Source organism: Oculina patagonica, chromosome 13, assembly GCF_052425735.1.
Source record: "Oculina patagonica isolate OP01 chromosome 13, crgOcupat, whole genome shotgun sequence".
Taxonomy (NCBI): Eukaryota; Metazoa; Cnidaria; class Anthozoa; order Scleractinia; family Oculinidae; genus Oculina; species Oculina patagonica.
Window position 1 is genome coordinate 2503728 of NC_135770.1, and position 24651 is coordinate 2528378.

A 24651-nucleotide genomic window follows, 5' to 3' on the forward strand; every position below is an offset into this window, starting at 1 on the left:
ATAAATATTACGTTGGCTAAATAAACGAAATCCGATCGAATTTCCCTTTCGTCGGCCATATACACAGCTTCTTGACTATTCCCGACCGCCAACGTTTCCGTTTCTGATTTCCACACTGTCCAAGCAACTTGTCATCTACTCTGTTGACATAAGAGCCATTAAAATGCGAGACTTTCCGTTTTTAAAACAATTTCTTTCGATCAGTTGCAATTATATTTTGCCACTTTCACTAGGGGAAGGGGGTACATTTCTTTTGTACATTACTACGTTACGAAATGTTTGTGAGCCATTATCGTGTGACAGTATTTTTAAATAGCTGTGACTGTTTTTCAATATGAGAGCCCAATTGTTAAACTAGATTTAGTAGAGCCGTGAATAAGGTGATTTGAAACCATTATAACAGTCCAAGTATCGACTTTTTAGTGTGTCGCAAATTTCAGTTTTAATCTGTGGCTGTGGATTACGTGAAAGATCGTGAGCTGAAGAAAAAAAACGTGAAATGACCGCGTTGTTTTCCGTGGAACGTGATCTGAACCTCCTCAATATTACAAAGGAAGAGAATATTTTTTCCCTCTGTTTATAGAATAAAAAAACTCGAAATGAATAACAGCACCAACAAATAACAACTCAAAAGCAAGACTTAAGTCGAAAATGAAACAAATTGTGTGAAAAGTATTACATTCATCTTTTGGGTAAGGCCACTAGATATATTCTTATGAATTAAAATCTTTATTACTCTTTTGCAGTTTTAAACAGTACGCGACATTCTTTATCCCCGATATTATTCATCACACAAATCTGAAAACAAATCTGGGCGCATACTTTAAAAGGCTGGTCATTTTAAAAATGAGATTCAGGACTTGTGGTGGTAGTAAATTTATGGGTCAAAAGAAAAAGATCAGATAAATTAATAGGCACAGTAAAAATAAATAAATAAATCGGCACAGTAACAGTTTCGTAAAAGATCTAGCCCCCCCCCCCCCCCCCCCTCTTAATAAGCCCCCTTCTCTGGAACCTCAAGTTTGCAGCGTAAGCTCACCTCTCTGAAGACGCTCCGTAAAGAGCCCCTTTCCTGAATTTATGACAATTTATAAATTGTCATGAAAGAGCCAAAAGAAAAACAAAAAAGTGCAACATTTTAAAACGTTGATAAAGTTATCCATGATCACTAATTCCTTCATTGGTCAACTAGGTGGCTCTCCCAGCTAGTGCGCCATAAGTTAATAAATTGTCCCTTACCTTTCACTACATCAAAACGCGCGTCCTCATTAAAGTCGTACGAATGCGATGAACAAGATTAAAATGGCCATGAAAACGATTGTAGCCACAGCGAAAATTTTAGGGTGTGTGGATAATCTCGACCGCTGCTTTGCGGCAGTGAACGAAGCACTGCATTTTTCGACGACAAATGGTTGCATTCTGACATACATGCAAGCCACGCACTACTTTCATGCACTGAGAGCACAGCTACGAACGTTAATGTCGGTTTTCGTTGATTTTAAAAAGGCATGGCTAAAAAGTGCAAAAAAATACTGGGAACAACAATCAAGACTATCAAACATCAATCTTAGGAGTGTAGGTAGGAAACTGATTGAAATGCAACCGCGTTTAGCCGTGATATTTCTTGTGTTTTCGATCGAAATTTTCAGTTTTGACGAGATTTGGACGCCGGTGCGAAACGAGAGGCGTAGAGTGGCTGTCATGAACGGGATAAACACAGGTTAGTATTATTTGTGAAGCTTTTTCGCCGTTTTCTTCAGGCGACGAAGGAAAACATCTCTTATATCATAGATACTGAGTTTTTCTCACGAAAAAAACGATTGCGTACAAATGATACGTAAAATGCATTAGCCAATAGGAAAGGCGAACGATGAAAACTCACTAGTGAAAAAACGTCGTTCGTCCAATCACAAGCGCGAACGACGAAAACTCACTTGTGAACAACACCGTATCGCCATTTTGATTCTCGTCGTAAACACCGGCGACATGGCGGAGACACGTTCAAGGTTTGTTAGTGTCTTTAACGGCTCCACTGAGTCGTTTATATTGCAGAACAGGAAAACCAAAACACTATAAAGAAAACGAAACAAGACGGCCTTGTTGTCACAACGTTTCTTCGAACAAAAATAGAAACACGAAGCGAGATAACCGAAATTCCTCCTGCCGAGTTGAATAAACCTTTGAGTAAATTTGCACAAAGGAAGGACAAGAATACGGGCCGTATTCACTCCGAGGGATTGTAGCGAGTTTTGATTCAGATGATGACTAAGACACTGCAGGTTTGTCCTTGGTTTTGGCAGACTGTTTTCTTGATTTATAAATTTGGTAAAAGTTCGCTCGACTTCGCGTTGAGTTATTCAGCGTTTAGCGCTGTTTTGTTCTGTTAAAACATTGAACTGGAACTTGCAAGTTTTGTACAAGTCTCAGTCAGGTTTTCTATCAAAAGTTGTTTCTGTAAAAGTTGTGAGAGTATAAACTGACGTCTCATTTCTTGTGCTACTTCATTAAAGATGTGATTTTGAAAGACAAACATGTTTTAGCTATTTTAGTTTATGGCAGATGAATGGGTTTCCCGCACGCGCGTAACTGATAAAAAGTTGAGCGATTTAATTTGCTTTTCAAAAACCTCAGTATCTATAAAATAAACAAATTACACCATGGAAAATGCTTTGTACGATTTTTATTCACTCGTAGAGTTGTATCAGAAAACTCACTCGTTCGCTACGCTCACTCGTTCGTTTTCTGATACTACTCAACTCGTGAATAAAAATCGTACGCGCGCATTTTCCATGGAGTAATCTCTATTTACAGTGCGCTCCTAGATTTAAAATCAGTACTTCTCTTAGGTAAAATAATCGAACATGCGAGTTTGTAAACTTGAGACATTTTTGAGGGCGTATTTTTTTTCATATATTCCACTTTTTCGATTTGAATTGAAATTTGCACCAGTTTCTGGCTTGGTAAAGTGTTGGATAGCTTACCAAGCGAACGTTTCCGAAGATTAACGAAGTTTGCCGATGAGTTACGTGGATCTTCCGAAACTGAACGTTTCGATTTTCGACTCATACAAAATTAGTCAGCAAACAACTTTTTTAATCAAAAGCAACTTTTCTTGATTTTTTTGAGCAATTTTCGAGCACCTTTCTAAAAAATTTCGAGCAACTTTTTGAATAGTTTCGAGCAACTTGTGGAAAGCTCTACTTACGAATTGAACTCTAAAACGACCATTCTTAAGCCATCGACCAGGCTAAGTACATAAGCACACCCCACCCCTAAAAGTATTCCAAAATAACGTCTCAATTGAAGAGGTTTTTTGTTTGATGTTCGCTAGTCATTTACTATGCTTAAAAACGTCTGGAAACCTTTTGTCATCTATTTCACCTAATGAAATTCCGGTAAAGACTGATTGAATATAATGTACTTTATTAAAAATATTGAAATTTGTAATATACTTAATCTGATATATAATTACATTTTTAATTAAACGGCGTGTTTTCTAATGCAATATAAACAATATTAAAAATTGAAATTCTTGAGTTATTTACAGTCATCGAAATAAATAATTGTGAAGATATATATTGAAATTTAAAAATTTGAAACCATTTATAAATGTTTATGAAAACATTATATTCGAGAGTTTAGTCTCGGCGTCAACATCCGCCAACATCAATTGTCTGAGATGTGATGATTAATTCTAGCATATGGGTATTTTTAATTACATCAAGCGTTCGAATTCTAGATCAACCTTATTGGACCAATCAAATTACTTCTCCATACCTTATCGATCGACGGTAAAGGGGGGGGGGGGGGGGGTTAGACCTGAAGGCCGTTCATCTACCGCTTAACATGGGTATAACGGTAATATTTCGTTCGCTTTACAGGCATTCCAATAACTCTTTGCTCATAACATGAATCTATGTTTAGGGACAGACAAGGCAAGCAGTTTTTTTTTCTTCGTTGCGTGGTCCCCTGCATCCAAACTGTTTTTATGTTTAGGGATGTTTTGTAAATTTTTGGGTGACTTCTTAGGTATGTTAGGGAGGAAACCGTTTTATCTCAAAGGGCTAGTGAAATGTTGAAGGTTTAATGCACTTTTAAAATTTTTAAAACTAGTAGATGGACACCCAAACAGTCCCCTGACAACGTGTTCACCGCGCAATGTCTCTGCAGCTTATTTCCATTTCGACGTTTGTTCGTAGAAGTGGATGAGCAAGGAAGATAAAAATAGTGCGAGTGAGCATAATCCCATTTCCTCAGGTAAACGAGTGTACTTTAAATGTTCCGCACCGAACCAAAGTGCTTTGACAATGGCGCCGACAGGTCCGCAACGCATTTTCACACGTAGAACTAAAAGCCAAACAGTAAACCCTCAGAATACCAGTAGTATCAACTGAACAGTATAAACCATCTGTACTTTTCTTTTTTTGATATTTGTCGTTTGACCGCGGTCAAGACAACGTGGGGTGCTCCGGTATGGGGGGTCAACTGTCTGGTGGCGTTCCAAAAAAATATATTTTTCTTTTACCCCTTTTTTAAACCTCGCAAAATTTCATTGAAATTCATGTGTGCCCCTTCCTTAAATGAAATGGTCGCATTATTGAAAATAAATAAGTAAATTCAATAAAAGGAAAAATGGATAACGACAATAACGAGGAAAGGTCGACTTACATCTTATTTAAAACATCCAAGAAAAATTATCGTTCTTTATAAATTTATTGACCCTGACTAATCCATTCTCGCTTTACATTACAAAATAAGCTCTTACACTTGCAAATCAGTCAACGATAGATGACCATAGATTGCGATAATAGAATGACTGATGCACGCTGAATTGAACAAGATCAGTTATTAATATACTAGTATATTTCACATATTGATTGATTTGTTAGATCTTACAGATCTCATAAGTGATATGCAAATTCCATTCTGAAATTCAACTATAAATCGACAGTATAACATTGTGCACGGCGTATAAAGGTTTACTTTGTTAACTTGTGAAACAGTGTATTGGACTGGCGCGGTGGCCTAATGGGTAGCGAGCTCCGCCTCCGAGTCGAACGGCCCGGGTTCGAGGCCTGGTCGGGGCGCTTTGCGTTGTGTTCTTGGGCAAGACACTTTGCTCTCACAAGGTGCCTCTCTCAACACCCAGGTGTACAAATGGGCTCAGTACCGGACGAATTTACTGCTGGGGGTTAACCCTGCGAGGAGTAGCAATACTCCTAGTCGCATTAAGTGCTTCGGTAACCGGGATATTTTAGCTAAGGCCGGCTGTATGAGCCTACATGGCTCGGATCACAGACTTGTATAACATAGTGCACGGCGTACAAAGGTTTACTTTGCTCTTGTTGAAAAAATGTATTATGGAGGTTACTGTAGTTGAAAGAAAAATAATAGAGATGTAGCCATTAGCCTTCACACTTTTATCTATTACTATTAGTTTTTCCATTTTTTTACAGCTCACTTTTATATTGAGCCAAAACAATAGCCACGCTCATGACCCAAATAATATTTTACTTCTCTCCGCAGTTTCTCACGTGTCAAATTCTTTGAGGTCAAGAAATTTCACATCCATAAAATGTCGTTGGCACACCACCGTGTGGTGAAATATCAACATTTTTTGCAATTTTTCAATAAAAGATTGACTGTAATTACCTGTAATTACACATAATGATAACCCAACGTTTAACTTAAGCTACTAGTTTTCAGAGAAAAACAATTTTAAGAGATCCGTATGTGCGAGTATGCGACTGGTTATTGTACCATTTTTCGTGAGGATGTTGTTGTTGTTTTTTCCATGGAATGAAAAACATCTCACTGTTATAATTCCACTGAGTATTACGCCCCATTCGTTTGCAATCTTGTTAAAATTTTATCTCAATACATAGTTAAGACATTCGACATAATTCATTGAAACTTAAGAACAAAATTGAATGAAGGATAAGTTCTTTTTTATATACGATATGATAAAAATTGCCAATTGAAGCTACAGATATAGATTCCATTGTTTCCGTTTTAGAAGTAGGATAGTTCAGTTTTAAGTTATTTTGAGGAAAAAGGGGTGTAGGAGCACATCCGATTATCAGCGAAACCTGATTAGAGTTGGAAAAATAGTTGAATGCTTTCTAGGCGAGCGAAAACTCCTGCAGATTTTTAGCTACTACTCTAATACAAAACTTCAAATTCAACGGGAGCCGACACGAGAGTCTTAGAGCGCGTGGAAGCTGACGACAAACGAGAAGAACAGTTTGAATTTCGCCGATACTTATTCAAAGTTCAGTGCCGATTTTTCCGAGTTCAATAAAGTCGAGGTGCAATCGATGGAGCCCTAGCTTGTTCCAAGAGAGGTTGTTTGCTCCCAGCTGTGACAGCTGACAGGGAAATGTTCTCTGCTCGCTTTATTAATGCAAAAAAAAAAACTTTCTTAGCTGTAGCTAAATTAATTCATAAAAGCAATTTACAAAATTTCAAACTGAAATTCACGCGAGCCAGTTTTTTTACTCAATATATCCAGAGTAATTGGTCCATTTCCCTCCATTACTTCGAATGGGTTCCCTTCCGTTTATTGAGTACCATACAGTCTAAATAAATACTGGGTTGTTTCCGTGATTCGCGCGTGGAACCCTAGCCCTAAGGCAATTTAGTGAGGCATGTAGTCACATTTTATAGGCCCAGTCCAATAAAACTTCAAGGATAAAAGGATTTTATTTTCGCTTCCGGTGGTGGTCTCGTTTTTTTACATTTATATTTGATAATAAGGCAAAAACAATAAATTTGTGGCCTAGAGATTCGTGTGGTCTTTCTAATTGGCTGTTCATGCGAGTTAAAGTTCATAAATGGTTTAACAACCAAAAAGGACGTGGAGCTCCTGTCAAATGACCTCAATTACCGTAATGATTCGATTTAGCGCCCTCCTTCCAATAAGCGCCCCCTTCCGAATAGGCGCCCCCCTTCGAATGTGTTTTTGTAAATAAGCTAGCGCGCTAGCGCCCCCATTCTAATAAGTGCCCCCATTCTTATAAGCACCCCTATTCTTATTTGTGCCCCTATAGTGGATAACTGCCCCTAATAAAGTCATTGACGTCAACTAGATGAGCTCCTGACCGTTCACCGTACAGTTCATGTATATATTTACTACTAAAATAAACAATTATTTTAAAAGTAACTGAACTTTTAACAATTTCCATACGTTGTTTCTCAAAAAATTAAATAAGCGCTCTGTCTCGAATAAGCGCCCTCCCTTGAGGTGCCAAAAGTAAATAAGCGCCCCGGGCGCTTAATTTGAATCATTACGGTAATGATCAAAAGGACGGAGGGCGCGCGTCCAACCGAGAAGACCCTGGGACGCATCTTTTGCGCAGCGCAAAGCTTTATGGGATGAGTCTTCCAAGATGGCGGCTGTGTTGAGCGGACGAGTAGCAGAGTCGCTTCCGGTAAAAATAGTAAGTGGCATTTTATCGTGGACAGTTAGAAATTGACATGTTCATCTTGCTGTTTGAAGTGATCTCTCTGAATTGCATTCTGAGCTTAAAGATAGTAATTTATAAACAAGTCCGATGAAGGAAACACGTGCTGGTCAAAATCGTTTCAGGCATGACTTTGAGACTTTTACAGATTTTGAGTTTTTAAGTGACGCACATTCATAAGAGTGTGGTAATTTAAAAACTAATGAAAAGCAAATTTTTCCATACGTAAACAGTGCAATAAGATTTAGCAAGATTTCATTTTTCAGTTGACAGGAGAATGCAGGATGTCTTAGCTTACTGAAAAAGAGTTTTTTTTTTTTTTTTTTTTTTTTTTTGGGGGGGGGGGGGGGTGGACTGTCAACCTTTTGCTACCCGACGAGACAGAGATTTAAATCTCTTTACCTGCAGGGAAACCTACTGCAAGTCTGGGAAAATTTTTTACAACCTAAAAAATGTGAACCATGCTGGTCTTGTTAGCCAGGCTGGGTGGGTTTTACCAAGATCGCAGCACATCTGTTAAACACAACAAAAATCAACTTTGCAATTACATGACAACCAGACCAGCCTAGTTACCTAAGATCCAGTATTGCAGTGCTACGATCCTGGATTTAACTATACTTGTGATTTGTTATTTCCCAGATGTTTGACTGTCAGCATGTTAGATGGGCATCACGCTTAGCCAAAAATGCTACAAGTTCAAGTGTAAAACCGACCAAACAGGTTAAACCAGTAAAAGCCAAAATGGTATGTCAACAACTTGTCGCTAAGTAATTTTTATGCAAACATGACACTGAGTCCTAAAAAAGAACTTTTTGATCATCAACTTCATTGCTGGCAAGCCTCATTGGCCAGACTGGTATACTTGTACTCTTGAGGTCACAGGCAGGCAGGCATCTCACTATAATCATTGTTGTATTATCAAAAGGATATGAAGTCTTCACTTTCAAGAGCACTGAGCAAAAGAAGAGAAGCAGCTAATAGAAGAATAATATCAGCAAAAGAACAGCTTCAAAACAAAGAATCAGTCTCTAAAGGACGCAGAGAAATAGTCATTGAGCCATCTTGCTCTGAGGTATGTGCTATTTCAAATCTTCACAGCAAAAGTGATACCGATTGTGTTGAAATAAGGAACGACAGTAGAATCCGATTTCTCAGACATCCAGGGGAAATGAAAATTGCTTAGAAAAATTAGGAGGTTTGAGACATTTGGAGTTTCGAGAAACTGAGGGTTAAAGAAATCAGGATTCTACTGTATTATATTAGGTACTCAGGTAACTATACAAAACTAGCTAGTGAGGCTTATGTCTAGTTTCTATTATTGTACTTTCAAGTGACTAGTTAATATTTACCATGTTAATGAAGTCATACCACATCATAAGTAAAATCTGATGAAAAATGTGACCTGGATGGGCTGCAAGTCTCCTTGCGCTGCGATTGCAGTTCCCTTGGGGTCCGAGAGAAGTTCCCTAGGGCTGGAAGGGTCGAGTCCCCACAGGCTTAGTGGTAAGTCCCATAGAGATAGGAGGCAAGTCCCAAGTCCCTAGTTCCCTTGGGCTGGGAGACAAGTCCTCTCAGGCAGGGAGGTGGGTCCCCCCTCCTCCTGCAACGTGAAGCTAAACTTAAAGTTGTCAAGCATTCAATGTCAATGTTTTGTGATGTTGTGTTTTTTGTTCATGTAGAATCCTGCATTCACACCAGATAAGGATGTTGATTTTAAGTTACAAGTCACATCTTTTAGTGATCTTGGATTGCGAGAGGATGTTCTGAAGGCTTTGTACAACATAAAAGTAACTAAACCCACAGTTATTCAGGTGTGTATATTTACATAGAAATAGTATAAAACTTTCTGATGTAATCACCATACTGTCAGGAATGGGGGTGGGGGTGGGGTGGGGGTTACAACTTAAATTAGTGTCACTACCCCACAGCAACACTGCTTTAAACGTGATCATGTGGAAATTAAATTGTTGATATCAAGGTCAGTTCGTGCTTTATGCTTGTACATGTACTAAATATTGTAATTATTAAGAGAAATGGTTGGCATGGAAATATCTACACACGATCATCAACACCATTTTTTGTTTACAGATGGTAACAATTCCACCAATACTAAAAAGAGAACATGTTCTTTGTGCAGCACAAACAGGTAATTTCGAAAGTGCTTTTTTAAAACTTTGTATGTTTTGAATAATGGTGACTCACACATACATATTATACAGGGTTGTAGCTAAGGGCCGGCTGCCGGCTAATTTCACCGGCTGAAATTTCACATGAAAACAAAGACTAAGGTAACCTTTTAGAGCTGCCAAGGCCAGAAAAGCCAGCAGGGCCTGTTGATGAGCCGGCTTAGTGTTTTCTTAGCTACATCCCTGATTATAATGTGCATACTAGTTAGTCAATGTTTTAAAGTGGTACTTAGTAAAATTTCATACGAATGACATGATTTTTCAGTATACACACAAGCCCTTAGGCTGAAATACTGAAACAAGAAATAAGCTCCTTTCATAAAGAGGGGTTCCTTTGGCATGTCAGTGATACAAACTTTATTTTGAAGGTGATTTTTTCAACAGCGACACAAGCATGGGACAAAGTAAAATCTGAGTCCCTGATGGGAATCAAACCCATGGCCTCCCAGATACCGGTGGGAGGCCATGGGTTTGATTCCCATCGGGGACTCAGATTTTTTTCTTTGTCCCATGCTTGTGTCACTGTTGAAAAATTGATCTTCATTATTTATCACCGAGCTGAAAATTTACCATCTTTATTTTTTACTAAACTTTATTTTGTATTGTAATAACAGGCACTGGAAAAACTCTTGCTTACTTGGCACCTGTGGTACATCATCTGAGAGAGGATGAACGAAAACATGGCGTAATAACACGCTTCAAAAGACCGAGAGCTTGTATTGTTGTCCCAGCCAGAGAACTTGCTGTACAGGTTTTAGTAAGTGATTTTACAGACGCTTCCTTACGTGTATTATTAACTTACCGGTAGTCATAGAACCACATGAAATACCAATGAATAAAAATAAAAATGAAATATTGTTATGTAGAGTCAGTCACTAGTTTAAGAAAAGAATCTCCCAGACATAATGGTTTGTAAAGATGAAGAATGTATCCACTTGTCTCGAAGAAGCCTTTCAGGCTACTCACATCGAGTTAATAAAGTTCATGTTATGTTATGTTAAGCTTATTGCTGCAACTTATGTACTAAGGAGTTTACTAAATCACCGAGCTGGTGAAAAAAAGGGGAGCTGGCAAATAAAGGTTGGCTTCAGTTTGGCACCGGCAGACATGATAACCAGGCATCTTTCGTTTGACTGGTTTGTAGAACATGTCTCACATGCCTTCTTGAGTAAATTATGACTCGCACAACAAATCGTGTAGACTGAGGCCCTGTCCACACAAATGCGTTTTCGCTTATCGTCCACACTACAACTGTTTTGACTGTTTATTTATCGGGGATTTGTACAAGTTCGATTTGCGTCCAGCAGTTGAGGGCTTACAGTTCGAGTGTTCGTCAAATCACTGCAAAACAGTGATGAATAATTCTAGTATTAGTTCCTGAAGGTACAGCAAAACGAAACAAAACAGAACTGAGACACTTACCCCTAATTCCGGATAAATCTACGACGGACGTAAAGAGAGTTCGCTTAACTGTACGAAACTATGCGAAAGCTAAACTATGCGAAACACTAACTACAGCTTTTGAAATATGAATAATAAATGTCGAGGCGTGCCCCTTGGGGCTGCACGGGGGCACGCCACATTACGTAAGTTCAGTTTCTTTGTTAACAACAACGATCGAAAATGATCAATGATGCGCTTTCGTCTGTCGTCCACACTACAACGATCGAAAACGCAGACATTTGAAAACAGGGCCCTATCGTTTAGTGTGCACAGCGAAAACAGAGGCTTTCTAAAAAACGCTGACGTTATTCTCGTGACTCGTTTCCAATTTGTAATTTGATTAAAGACATTTTGGTTTTATTAAGCATTGATATGAAAGGGACTTACATCGTATTGCGAAGTCAGGGTTGCACGAATCCAACCATTTTAATGAGTAACGACAATACAGTAGACACATAAGTCAGGTACCTATTTCTTTCTGCAGGAAGTTGCCAAGTTACTGAGTCATCACGCACGCTTCAAATCAGTAGGGATCATTGGAGGACGAAAGAAGGTAAGGAAAGATTTGTATACCTCCCGGTATTAATCCAAAATCTTCGAAAGTTGGCTGGCCATCTTCGGAAATTTGTGGGTCATCTTCTGAAATCTTCGAACTTCTTCGGCCATCTTCGGTGATCTTCGAGCTAATACGTCCTAGCTCTCCCAAACTCTTGGCAGCATTGCGGTTAGCTCAATTGATGCAGCTACCAAGTCTCTCTCGCTCTCTCTTAGTTCCTTGCCCCCGTGTGGGGGATAGGGCCGGGCTAAGCGTTAGCCTAACACAAGCTTCATGTGCCAAATGTTTTTTTTTATTATAGAAATTTATGAAGGAAGATCTTCAATCTCCTGTGGATCTTGTAGTTGGTACGCCAGGGACGTTACTTCAATTTCGCGAAAGAGGTACGTATCTTTTTGCAAATCTGATCTGGTTTGATCCGTTTCTCGTTATTTTTCTGTACATACACCATTTCCGTTGAAACGGTTTAATAAACACCGAGAGGTAAAACATACATACATACATACTTTATTTGATGAGTAGGTTGGGTAAAAAGGCAGCCAAAGGGCTGATGTGGACCTACTATACTAAAAATTAAGAATTACATTTATAAATTTAAAACTAGCACACTAACTAACACTAAGATAAAAAGAAGAGAAATTTACATACATCATTAAAAATATAATAGATTAAAAATTAAAAATATATAAAATCATCCTTTTTATTAGCGACTACTGTTGCCCCCTAGTCAAATGAAAAATTGTCTATAATTTTAACATGTTTATGTAAAATTTGTTTAAAAGAATAAGAATTATCTGGTACTTTAACTAATCTTTTTACAAAATTCCAGATTACAGGACCTCTGTATTGTAGGGTGTTTCTGCCAGTCTCCGATTTAAATCTAAGACATGTTAAACCTTTTATTTTACTTGTGTTTGTCATGGTGCAGTAGTTAATTTATTGCTGTTTTATTTCAGATCGCTTGTACTTCTCGGACTTGTCTTACTTGGTGATCGATGAAGCGGATTCCATGTTTGACAGCACGTTCAAACGGGACACTATGGAGCTTCTTCAATCGATCTCTGTGAGTAGACGTAAGGGTGGAATCTGTTAAGCAGATGAGCTCGCAGTCTGTTCAAGACGCGCGTGCCTTACCGCGCATGCGCAGGGAGAATAAACTGCACAATTGCACGAGACGAACCGCCATTTTGGAACTCTTTACTCGCTGAGAACTCATTGCGTTTCAGCATAGGCGTACGGGCACCTTCGGACCTGGGGGGGGGGGGACCTTATTGCCCGAAAAAAATGGGGTGGGGTGAAAGGAGAATAAAAAAGATTTTTATAATATAGAGAAAAATTTATATTTTTTATTTTTTTTTTTATAAAAAAAATTTTTTTTTTTTTTTTTTTTTTCTTTTTTTTTTTTTTTTTTTTATTTTTTTTTTTGGGGGGGGGGGGGGGGAGAAAAATTGGGGGGGGGGGAAAAAAAAAATTTTAAAATAAATAAAAAAAAAAATAATTTTTATATAAAAAAAACTTTTTTTTTTTTTTTGGGGGCGCCCCCCCCCCCCCCCCCCCCCCTCCCTGCGTTTGTTATTTCGGCCGTTAGTTTCGCTGTTTGCTTGTAAATTCAGACTTGTGAACATTAAAAAGTGTCTACCTGTCTACACACTAAGTCAGTTACCACATTACAAGTACAGCTTCAATCCCTAATTGCACATATAGTAGCTACGTGTCAAACCAAATGTGTTGTTTGGGGTTTACTTTAGCATCCAAAAGAAGTAAACAAGTTCAGCAGATCACAATTTGAATCGCATTTGACTACTTCTTTCTGTGACTACCCACTTCTTTTAAACACTTTAGCTGCGCCGAGCCAAATGTAATATAATCTGAAACTGTGAACACGTTTAAGGATTGGCTGCTCCCTAGAGACAACATCATGCATCAGTCGAATGTTGCTTAGCGTGCGTGCAGGCAAACATACAGTAGTTTGGTTTGCACAAAAGATTACATGAAGCATTGAAGGCTCACTTTGTAGAGGTGGAAGCAGTTTGGACGAGTGTACATGTACGTGAAATTTAGTCGTCTTGAACAGAGTCAAACCTTCAACTAATGTTCACATCCAACTGATTTGTTACTTTTTTTTCAGATACGACAAGGAAAACCCCCGCCTCCCGGAGAGCTGCCAATAGACACACAAGTTACCATTGTTGGTGCAACGATGCCAGACGAATTAATTGTGGATACTCTCCAAGAAATGTTACCGGTAAGATTTAGTCAAGATTTCAATTGTTTTTTTTTTCCGGCCATTTTCGATAAAGAAACTTGTGTTTCTCCCTGTGACCATTTAGATTTCATATCAGAGAGAAGTATCTGTACACTTTTCCCACAAACGCAAATGCAAGCGACGTTGCTACGTATAACGCAAACGCAAGAAGCGTGAGATACGAAAACACAGTTGAAGACTTTTCCCAACATGGCGGGCAAGTCACGCTTCGCTTGCGTTTGCGCTTGTTTTGCGTTGCACTGTTCACACATAAAGAGTGCATGCAGCGCAGCCAGGTGAAATTTTTTTTGTTTTGGTTTTCCTTTTTTTTCCCTTTTGATTGCGTCGAACGTGGGATTTGAGCGATTTCCCGCGCTTTATGCAGCAGGGTACGCTTTTCCCGCGTTTTGCGCCGTCTACTTTTTTCCCGCGCTTTTCGCCGGCTACTTGTTTTCCCGCGCTTTTCGCCAGCTACTTGTTTTCCCGCGCTTTACTCCGGCTAGTACATGTTTTCCCGCGCTTTTTGTTTATTTTTGAACTTTTATTGGTTAATTATGGTGATTGCTTTGGTTTAATATCCGATAGTCATGAAAAAGTGATAAAATTGGTTTCCTTTTCAGCGTTTAAAAATCTGTACGTCTGGTCTTCATCGCGTCCTGCCTCATATCAGACACAAGTTCGTTAAACTTAAACAAGAGGAAAAAGCAGGTATTAATTTTTTGATGGTTAAAATAAAATCGCCGTAACAAGTATGTCTTTACGGTAAAAATACGCCCTGATAAGAATTTCTGCCTGAACAAACAGGAGTAAAACATTTCGGTTGTGACAGAGGCTGCGGTTTCCAATATGACAAAAGTTATGGTTTCTGAGCTGTTTTGGTCCAAAATAGCTATATATATATTTATTGTTTTTTTGTGTACTCTGGTCTAGAAATAGACCCAATGCAAAGATGGCTCCCGTTAATTTTTGGCTCCCAGAAGAATCATTTGCCAACAAAATGAAATTACTTTCACTTAAAGATCTAGTCAAAGTAAATCAGTGTATGAAGTTTTAAGGCTAAAATGTTATCTAATGGGAAGTTACAAGGGCATTTATATGGCCGTGAACATGGAAACGAGGCTTGGCAGGCCATACAAATCTCTTAAATTTGAATGAGTCACAATTCTGCAGCCTTTTAACCAACTGAAAACACTCAAACTTTGTATTGTAGCATATTATTCTTTGTTTTTCAAGTGTCACCATCAGTGTTTAAGAAACTTTACCAGACAACAGAAATGAATGACAACCATTTTTGCGTAGGGTCTATGGGTATAGCTTTTGGAAGAAAATATTTTTCCCATTAACATCGGAGAACCCTTCTCAAATGTTTACCAAAACAGAAGCCATTCTTGACTAGGACAGCGTCCTCAACGAAATGTTTGGCTTAGGTATGTGTATGTGGCCTGTTTCTTGCGAGCAGTCTCACTTTTGCTTAAAAAGTCCGTGGGGCCGGGACGAACGCGAAAGCGGTGAGCAGCGCGAAGCAAAAGAGAGACTGCTTGCATTCTAGAAACCCTCACTCTTTTAGCCAAGATATTGATTTTCCACACCCTACTCCCTCAGGGAGAATAGTACCAACTTTATACTGTAAAAAAAATGCAAGAGAACCTGTCATTAAACTCAAGTGTTACCTTTGTTTTCTTTTATACAGGCAAACTGTTAAAACTTCTGAGAAACGATCATCAAGACCCTAAACAGCGAACTATTGTATTCTGTAACACGACAGCAAGTTGTGATTTTGTGGGGCATTATTTAGCAGATAAACACATCAAATTTATCCGTCTTCACAGTTCCCTACCTTCCAAGGTAATAAATTTACAAGTACAGGATTAACTGTTTTCAATGGTTTAGCTCAAGTACTCTCGATTTCAGTATTTAAAGTATGTATTTGTCTTAGTCCCCTTAAAGCCCACCGGGCCAAATCGGACACTTATAAGATTTTAATTATTATTTATCTATAACTCTCGGTGACTCTTATCGCGATATTTTGTAAACCTTAAACAGAACACTTAACATTGTTGTGCTGAAGTGCAGTTAGTTATGAAAGGGGAGACTAAGGGATGCGCAACAGCTTTGCATTTATTGCACCAACGCGGCCAAATTTGCTCTTGTCTTTAACATAGTACAATGAAACCCCAATATAACAGAGTGCCAAGGGACCTGGGAAATGTGTTTGTTATAAACGGGAGTTCATTGTATCGGGGGTCCGTTTCCATACATTTTATTGTTAGAAACTTTGGTCGGGCTGAAGAATAAAATTCGGCTTGTTATACCTTGGGGCCAAAGGAGCTTTGTTATGCCAGGTCTGCTCGTTACATGGGCCCAGTTTTTCAAAGGGTGTATACCTCCTTACAACGACAAACAGTCTGTAGGGGGCTTGGGGCAACGAAGTGAGCGGTTACTATCGACAGGATAGCGTTATCCACCCTGCTATCCACGCTGGGACCTGACGTATTGGGCGGAGCGAACAGTGTACCTGGGAAAGAGGTGATTGGTATATTTACGCAAAGCGATCGTATACCGTAACCTTTAAAAAAGAACTATCTGTAAACTTGCCTTTTATGGTAAGCGAGGCGAGGCAAACGTTTATTCTTTTGATTAATGAGTTGTAACATTTCATTCCTGTTAACGGAATCAGTTTGCGAAAAACCATTATTCCAATCTTCGTGATCATCTCTTCCAATTCGAAGTAAATCACTCTGTTAATTAATAGATTTGGCGTTTTATTTTTCGTTTGTGTTGTAGGTTAGAGGTGAATTGTTCCACGAGTTTCAAGAGGGAAAATCGAGAATTCTCGTGTGTACTGATGTCGCGTCGAGAGGCGTGGACCCTGACGTAAGTAGGAACGGAACTAGAACTCACACCTCACTAGAATTAGGGACCTTTAAATTCTATTACGAGTGCGACTTCAAATACGAGTTTTACTAGTAGCAAGAGCGACGCAAGCACAGCGCAATCACGAAAAAGGACAAATTTTGTTTTTTGGTAGTTTTCTTCGCTTGTCTTGCGTCGCTAGGAAAAGGGCGTGCGTGTGTGTGATCTAGCGCATGGTTTTAACGTTCTTTATGAAAGAAGGGGATGTTTGATGCCAACACGAGACATTTCCTTGATCACTACCCCAGCAAGAGAGATATACATTTCCCGTCTGTTTCAATGCTTTGCTTCATGGGTTCAGTGTCATGTTTGGGTTGACCTTGGTTTTGTTTTTGCGTCCTTGCCGGTCGGAGATTCCTCTTTCTGATAGTAATATAAGAGACCCCCGCGAGGGTTTTCTTTGATTTCCTTCTATTTGAAACAAACATTTCCAATTTCCAATTTATTCTGATGATATTTAGGGCCGATGAGATTCAGCAATGGATTGATGTTGGTTCTATAACTTTCTATTTCCAAGTAATTCAATGAGCAACCGTTAGCAGGGATGGCGCAGTGGTGAGAGCGCTCGCCTCCCACCAATGTGGTCCGGGTCGATCCGGCCAGGACATATGTGGGTGAGTTGTTGTTGGTTCTCGTCCTTGCTCCGAGGGTTTCTCCGGGTTCTCCGGTTTTCCTCCCTCCACAAAAACCAACACTTCTAAATTCCAATTCGATCGGGAATCCGAGGGCCACAGGTTTGTCAGTCGAAGACTGTTACGTGCAAAGCCCTCGTAAAACAAAGTTGATTTATTTATTTAAATTAAAATGGAAATACCTTACACAAGGGATGTTTACCATTTGGCGGAATAAACCGATTGCATGCAATGACCCGTTGAATAATGATGTTTTACCATAACAGGAAACCGACCAAAAGAGATAGCGCTTTCCATTTATAATTTAGATTACGGGTATTTGTTTTCCCCTGACGGGAGAATTTTCCGACGGTTCGTTCCAACAGAAATGAAAGGAAAACCTCAAGTCAAAGCCTAGTCGACAATTTCCCAACAGAATTTTTGAAAATTTCTGTTTTATTTGCTTTCCAACAAAAATGTTCGGGATTTTTAGTTAAGTGGTAAGCACATTTTAAAAATTATTAAATTTGCAAGTAGTCTCGTCAATCTAACTCGAATTTTTTCCACAGGTAACCCACGTGATCAATTTTGACTTTCCCACGTCCATCGTAGACTATATTCACCGCGTGGGCAGGACTGGCCGCGTAAAGACTGAGGCGACACGGAAAGGCCTCTCGGTAGCCACAAGTTTACTGACGCATAACAGGGATGTCAGAATGGCTAAAATAATCGAGGTCAGATAATTGTCAGTGTTTCATTCGAATTCCAAGGTAATTCGGGTATACCTTAACCGCTGACCGAGGAGTGGAAGACATATGGGTACGAGTACACAGCGGTCAAGCACAACGCCACTTTCGCATTTCGCTGCCTCGAAGTTTTTTATATAAGTGTTTCAAGCGAAACACGCAAAACTTTTGTCGGAGAAAGTTATAAAAAGAGCACTGAGAAACCAAATTACGAGCTGGCAAACTACAATCCCGGACGAAACTGTTGACTTGTTGAGACAACTTCTCGTCTCAATGTTTTATCGCAGTGATTACAGCCATGCAAATGAGAATGAAAACAGTCCCACCCCCCCCTCCCATCAATGTTGACATTCGCTTGCAACTTGCAAGGCGCGAGAAACGCGAAAAAAACACTGAAAGGGGAGAGGGGAGAAACCCTGATTGGGAGGTGTTACTGTGTCAGTTGTCTCAAGAGTTCGGCCGGGATGTAGGTTCACTACATAGTTATTTTAATTTTTTTGTGCATAAGAGGCGTACGTGACAAATTGCAAGTAACAATTTTGGCGTAAAAGTGAAGGATTTTAGAATTGTGAGACGTTTATAAGCAGGAGTTTGGCGAAACTGTGCCTGTGCAGTGCGTTGCACCGCTGTGGAGGGGGCGGTTTTCGTGGTACTGAATTTGAAAGAAAACGTTACAAAACGTACAATTGCCAACCAAATTGCGAGGCGATGCAGCTGGTGGATAACAATTAAAATTATCTTTGTATAGTCGGTGAACAAAGCAGTTAATGTCCTACGTTTCGGTTTGAAAGTGAAGGATTTCGCCATGAAGGGTGCGAGATGGTAGTTAAAGTGGCTCTATTACAATTGAAGTTTAACTTTCATAACATCTTGTTTTGTTTGCAGGAGGCAGCCTTAAAACAACGGCGTCTGGAGAACATCGAAATGCGACCCAAGCCCCCCGCTGCCGGTACTGTCCCGGGAGAAACTTGGGACGATAAAGAAATCGATTTTAAAAGGAACGATTTTGAGGAATACATCGAGGATGAGGACGATTTCCAGGTCACGTGACATTTGACTTCATCGCCTGACAGAGAAACACAAAAAAATTGTTGCTAAACATTTGTTATTTATAAAATTCAGTTGAAAGAACAGAGAGGATTCTTGGACTTGTTTGGGAAAGCGGCCATTACGAAAGTTGAAATATAAAATGATAATAATAAAGCTTATTTTATTAACGGTAGATTTTTAATAGTTTATTCTTAACACACACAGCAACATTCTCGTCCCCAAAGCCGCTTGGCTTTGGGGACACATGAACAACATGATTCGAGTGGCTAGATCTTCAACAAAGGAAATAAAAAATTAAGCAAATCAAATCAAATGTTTTTAAATCCCTTTGTTGTAAAGAATTTACCTACGGTTGATTTGATTGGCCAGATTTAAATTCTCTTCGTTAAAAATCTAGCTAATCAAATCATGTGTCCCCAGAGCCACTTGTTTCTCTTGCCCCAGGCTCTGTCGGCTAAAATGGACAAGCGGCTCTGGGGACGAGAATGACACAACAAAACAAACTTCTTGTTCCCAGTTCCCGTTTCGTCACATTCCCATGAGCCTGTAGGGGTTCTAGCGCCAAAATTGCACTTATTAACGTGATAGCTGGCAAACAGTGTCAGGTTGGAAACGGAATCATTGGACTTTGGATATTTCAGGATTTCTGACTTATTTTACCTCAATGACTCATGATTCATTTATAATTTTCTTCGATATCCATGATTTGTTTTTTATTGTTTTTATCCAGTTTTCAAAGTAACTTCTTACCAGTTTCTGTTGTTTACCGCTGACAGGGTGGTTGTGCATTTTCTACAGTGTTTGTGCCGGTTCCCTGCTAGCAGTATCTACTTTTCCAAATCAGAGAAACTTCTGCTTTATTTATTTCCGTCCGTCTTTAGACGAAATAACGCATTATTAGCTTAGCATTATTAATAGTATTTTAGGTATTTTAATTGTGTCCCCATTAGTCCATAAGGGCAAACACACAGACACGGTAATAAAGTTTTTATCTTATCTTATTATCTTATTCCGACAGCGAGTACACATGACAAGCTAACAAAATTGAGACGGGAGACATGTATACCTACCCTAAACAGGGCCTCGATTGTTTATGAGATATAATTAATTACACTGGTTCAATACAAACCTCTATCATAAAATTTAAAAGTTTGTTTGCGTTTATTAACTATGGGGAAAGAAAAGAGATAAACTCTCTTTTTTTTTTAAAATGGAAATTTAAAAAAATTTTTTTTTTTTTTTTTTTTTTTTTTTTTTTTTTTTTTTTTTTTTTTTTTTTTTTTTTTTTTTTATAAATAAAAAAAAAAAAAAAAAAAAAAAAAAAAAAAAAAAAACTATGGGGAAAGAAATTGCTTCTAGTACCATTTGTTCCTTCAAAGTAATAAGAAACTATATATCTTTCTTCGTCTGGACTGGACTCATGGACTCCAGCTGTGAAAACAATTACATCTACAGCTTTGCGCAGTTTTCTCATCAGTCGCTCGGTATTACATTACTCTGAATGTGTTTTGACACGGGGTTTAGAATACGTTTTATATTTCTAAACTAACAGAAAGAGCCATTTCTCTCATTGCGTACTGTTTGTGTATGCCACACTGAAACGCAGTTTGCGATCTATAGCCATGGTAATCTGTGCAGAAAAAGCAAAAAGTGCAGTTTCCGAGTGGCACGCCCGTTATAAAACTGAATTATTCATAGAAGAAAATTGATATTAAAAAAAATGAAGGTTTGCTTGGGCTTTCGTTTCTTTCGTTGCTTATTTTTGTATCGTGCTATCAAGGACTTCCTGACTGTCGTTACGTAATACCTTCTTTGTAAACAGCACTTTGTGATTGCTCGCACCTTCAACCGAAATTTTTCTACGCTTCCGAGAAAAGTTTTGCAAAACGTAAGCAAGCAATCTCCTATCGAGGATCATGTATTCGATTGGCACCACGGTAAAGCTGGAATAAGCTAAGGAATAAGCCCAAAGATACGTGCAATGCACTGCTAGGGAGGAAAACCTGTTTCTTAGCATTACCATCACTGCAAACAACACCCAAAAGCTCATATACGTTATGACCATTGAAGCGCAAATCTTCGTTAGCTTTACTTCTCTTCTTACCCCCGTAGCACCGAGTACGGAACGGAGATGGTCCGAGTTCTCTTGTACGTACTTCACAATGGCGTAAAACCTGCAAAACATGATCCCGAGGGACGGGACGATCCACAAAGTTACGATGGCGAGCATGACGGATTTCCCGGTCAACGCCCCAGAAGGGATTCCTTTCTCAGGGCTGAGACATACCTGCTCGCCCCGCACGGCAGTTATTACATGCCCAGTGCCCCCGGCGGCAGCGGTAGAACTTCCAATTAGCCAGATGAAGGCAAGGTAATATGCAGTCTTCCTGCAAGTTACCTCCCGGAAAGGCGCGCGACAAATGGCGTCATAACGGTCAATACTGATCGCAGCCAATGTCATAATATTAACAGCAAAACTCGTGAACATCGTGAAAAACCTTGCTAAACACACGCCGTTATCCGCCAGGCTGGAGTCGCCATTAAGAGCTCTTACGTGCAGTGGAAGACTGATCAAACACGCAATCAAATCCACGCCCGCAAAGTTTGTGATCAGTATTTTATCTGGCGTAAAACCTCCACGGCGATTTTTGAAGATGAAAGCCAGGATAATCGAATTCGAGACGATTCCGAGAAAACACGAGGTCCCCAAAGCGGCATTTTGTACCGCTAATCCTGGACATTGTTGGTTAGTCTTGTCATGATCCGATTTTCCAAGAGAAAAAGAATAATTCTCAGAGGCGGACATCTTCGCTCTTGCCGTTTACTTGATTTGTTGTCGGTAGCTTTCGCTTAAACATTGATCAGACCTTTAACACACACCTGTTATAGAACAAAAATTCATATAAATGGAAATTTCCGGTGATCGAAATGACTTTGGGTTCAATTATTTATAAGCTGTAGTTTTTGTGTCATTGTTTCGCACATAAAATCCGATAAAACGCGCGTACGTGCAAAACAGGTCGTATCGAGGTCGTTAATGGGCTTAAATTTTCGTTCAACGATAAAACTGCCTTAGCAAATATTGTAATTTACATATTCAGGCTATGTTGTTTCAGGATTAATCAAAATTCGACATTTTGTCTGTCAATTCATAGCCTCTGGCCCATTTAGTGAGGCAATACTTAAGTGTTTAATTCTTAAACAAAAGGAGTGATCAAAATTATGGTAATTGACTTGAACTACGATGAAAACCATGTTTTATATACTCCGTGCAAATTCTGAAAATTTTAACGCAGTGAGTGTTTCACTCGGCAGAAGAGTTTACTGACAACAAAAAAGGAAATTATGGCGTAGTTAATGGATGCCTGATGGCGATTTCCCACACTATAAATGTATGATGTTTGTACTGCTTTCACTTAAAGAAAAAGAAAACATTGGATGTCATAAGAAATATTTGATTTTTTGACTCTTCTATGGCGTGTGATTGGCAGGTACTGTATTGAATAGGTTTATTGGCCTACATAGAGATCCTTATGCCTGAAATATTGGATAGCATTTAAGCACGAAAGTCGAGTATACGGCTATATAGTTACGTTTATAAATTACTGATATACCCTACGGTTTTATCTTGCCAGCTTAAAAAATATGATGCCAAAAAAGAAAGAAAGGATGAATGAATGAAAGAAAAAAAGAACTCAGAATTTTCCGATATCTGATCCCATTATCGTCTAGCCTCCTACGCAAATTCATTTTCACAAAGAGCGTCTAGATCTGCCGAGGAGGCTAATTATTGTGTTTTTGTGTTTCGTCTTCAAGCCGGCTTCCCAAAGCTCTGTTCCAAGTTTTTTTTTGTCAGAAAAAAAGAAAAAAAAAACGTTTTCCGATAGCTGACCGCATCATTTTCGCCGGGGCGGTCATTAGTTTCATCTTCAAACTTCCTAAAGCTCTGATTGCTTTGCATATTCTTGACATAAGTAAGGATTTATCTTCATGGAAATTTCATTTGAATCAATAAACTGAATAAGTGCAGCTGTTAGTGACACTCTGCTCAGGGTTCATACAAAATATCGCAACCATTTTTCAAGGACTTTTCAAGGAACAAACTGAATTTTCAAGGACCACCAACCAGGAATGTAATTTCACAGATGGTACATTAATGCACATTCTCAGTCCAAGCTAACAAGTTTTAAAGGTTTTTAAATGCCTAAAATGCATATGGCATGTTCTATACAAAACCGCTGGTGATTTTTTTTTTAATATTTATTAATAACACACAACAATACAATTACTTATTCACCGCTGGTGAATTTGTTTCACTGACATTTGAACTCATGTGTACAGTTGGATTATTTTGCTTCTCAATTTCCCTTCATCAGCTGCTTTTACACTCAGCTTTTTCAGTGTTTGAAGCTGCTTTACACAGGAAAAGACCAAAGTCTATGTAAAGCAATTTCTCTTTTGACCCCACTACATTCAAAAATGAAGAAAATTCAAGGACTTTTCAAGGAAAAATGGTATTCAAGGACTTTTCAAGGACTCCCCCTTAAATTCAAGGACTTTTCAAGACTGTGCGAACCCTGTCTGCTGTCTACACCATAATGAAATGTCCTGTATTTTGCTTAAGAGGGCAATATAGCTGAATTTGAATGAAATTTTAAGAGGTTTAAAGAAGGGATTGAAGAAAGAAAATAAATTGAAACACCACCAGATAGCTGACCCCCACGCACTTAAGGTTGTCAGGGGACTGTCTGGTATCCGTCTACCAATTGTTAACTAAAAAATTCCAATTTGAAAAACACAATAAATCTCCAATATTTCTTATTTCTCTAACTTTTACTAATTCTTTGCGAAAAAAACTCCCTTCTCCCAACATCCCCCAAAATTAAAAAAAAAAAAACACCGTTAAACATAGATATATGAGATAATGAGAGCGTTTTTGGATTCCTAGAAACCCGAACGAGATATTTTCGTGAAACCCGTGTTTAGCTGTGAAAAACCGACCTGTGATACCGCCAATGTGTTGGCTAAGGGCCTGTTTATATGGAGGAGAGTTGTCCCTGGTAGGAGGGTAACCCTTTCCCCCGAGCTATCTTTTACCGAGCGTTTATATGAGAAAGTTGTCCCTGTTGACCGAGCCAAAATTTGGCCCTCTCGGTTCAAAAGACTGGCGAGAGTTATTTTGAAATATCTATTAAGGCTGCCTTTTTTAAAATCAGGAACGCTGAAGCATCGACGAAGACCATTTTAGACAAATTTTCCGCCGACTTCGATGTTGTTTTGGCCGATTCTAGCATTTGCGCATGCTCCGTATGTGTCAACTTGTCCCTGGTAGGCGAGGCAAAAATAACCAAACTGTTTATATGGAAAAAAAGTTGGCTCGCTCCCCAGGGTCACCCTACCATCAAAGCGAGTGACCCTCCACCCAGGGTCACCCTGCC

The 24651-nt window shown here is 39.1% G+C and overlaps 2 protein-coding genes across 4 annotated transcripts; one reads left to right on the forward strand and one right to left on the reverse strand.

The window, feature by feature from the left end:
- Window positions 1-1701: 1701 nt before the first annotated feature.
- LOC144634318 (uncharacterized) lies at window positions 1702-19385 on the forward strand. 3 transcript variants are annotated; one of them, XM_078493237.1, is made up of 15 exons: window positions 1702-1720; window positions 8103-8207; window positions 8389-8535; window positions 9143-9274; window positions 9552-9609; window positions 10264-10406; window positions 11577-11645; window positions 11950-12031; window positions 12605-12711; window positions 13777-13893; window positions 14514-14601; window positions 15584-15738; window positions 16678-16767; window positions 17987-18151; window positions 19049-19385. In XM_078493237.1, exons 2-15 carry the CDS (start codon window positions 8103-8105, stop codon window positions 19211-19213), a joined length of 1623 nt encoding a protein of 540 aa, XP_078349363.1. In that variant the 5' UTR covers window positions 1702-1720; the 3' UTR covers window positions 19214-19385. The 3 variants fall into 3 exon arrangements, with proteins under 3 accessions (XP_078349363.1, XP_078349362.1, XP_078349361.1); XM_078493236.1 differs by lacking the exon at window positions 1702-1720 and adding an exon at window positions 7068-7430; XM_078493235.1 differs by lacking the exon at window positions 1702-1720 and adding an exon at window positions 7069-7439.
- Window positions 19386-20872: 1487 nt separating this feature from the next.
- On the reverse strand, window positions 20873-22757 carry LOC144635128 (galanin receptor 2a-like). Its single transcript, XM_078494194.1, has one exon. The coding sequence runs from the start codon at window positions 22017-22019 to the stop codon at window positions 20970-20972; it is 1050 nt and encodes a 349-aa protein (XP_078350320.1). The 5' UTR covers window positions 22020-22757; the 3' UTR covers window positions 20873-20969.
- Window positions 22758-24651: the final 1894 nt, after the last annotated feature.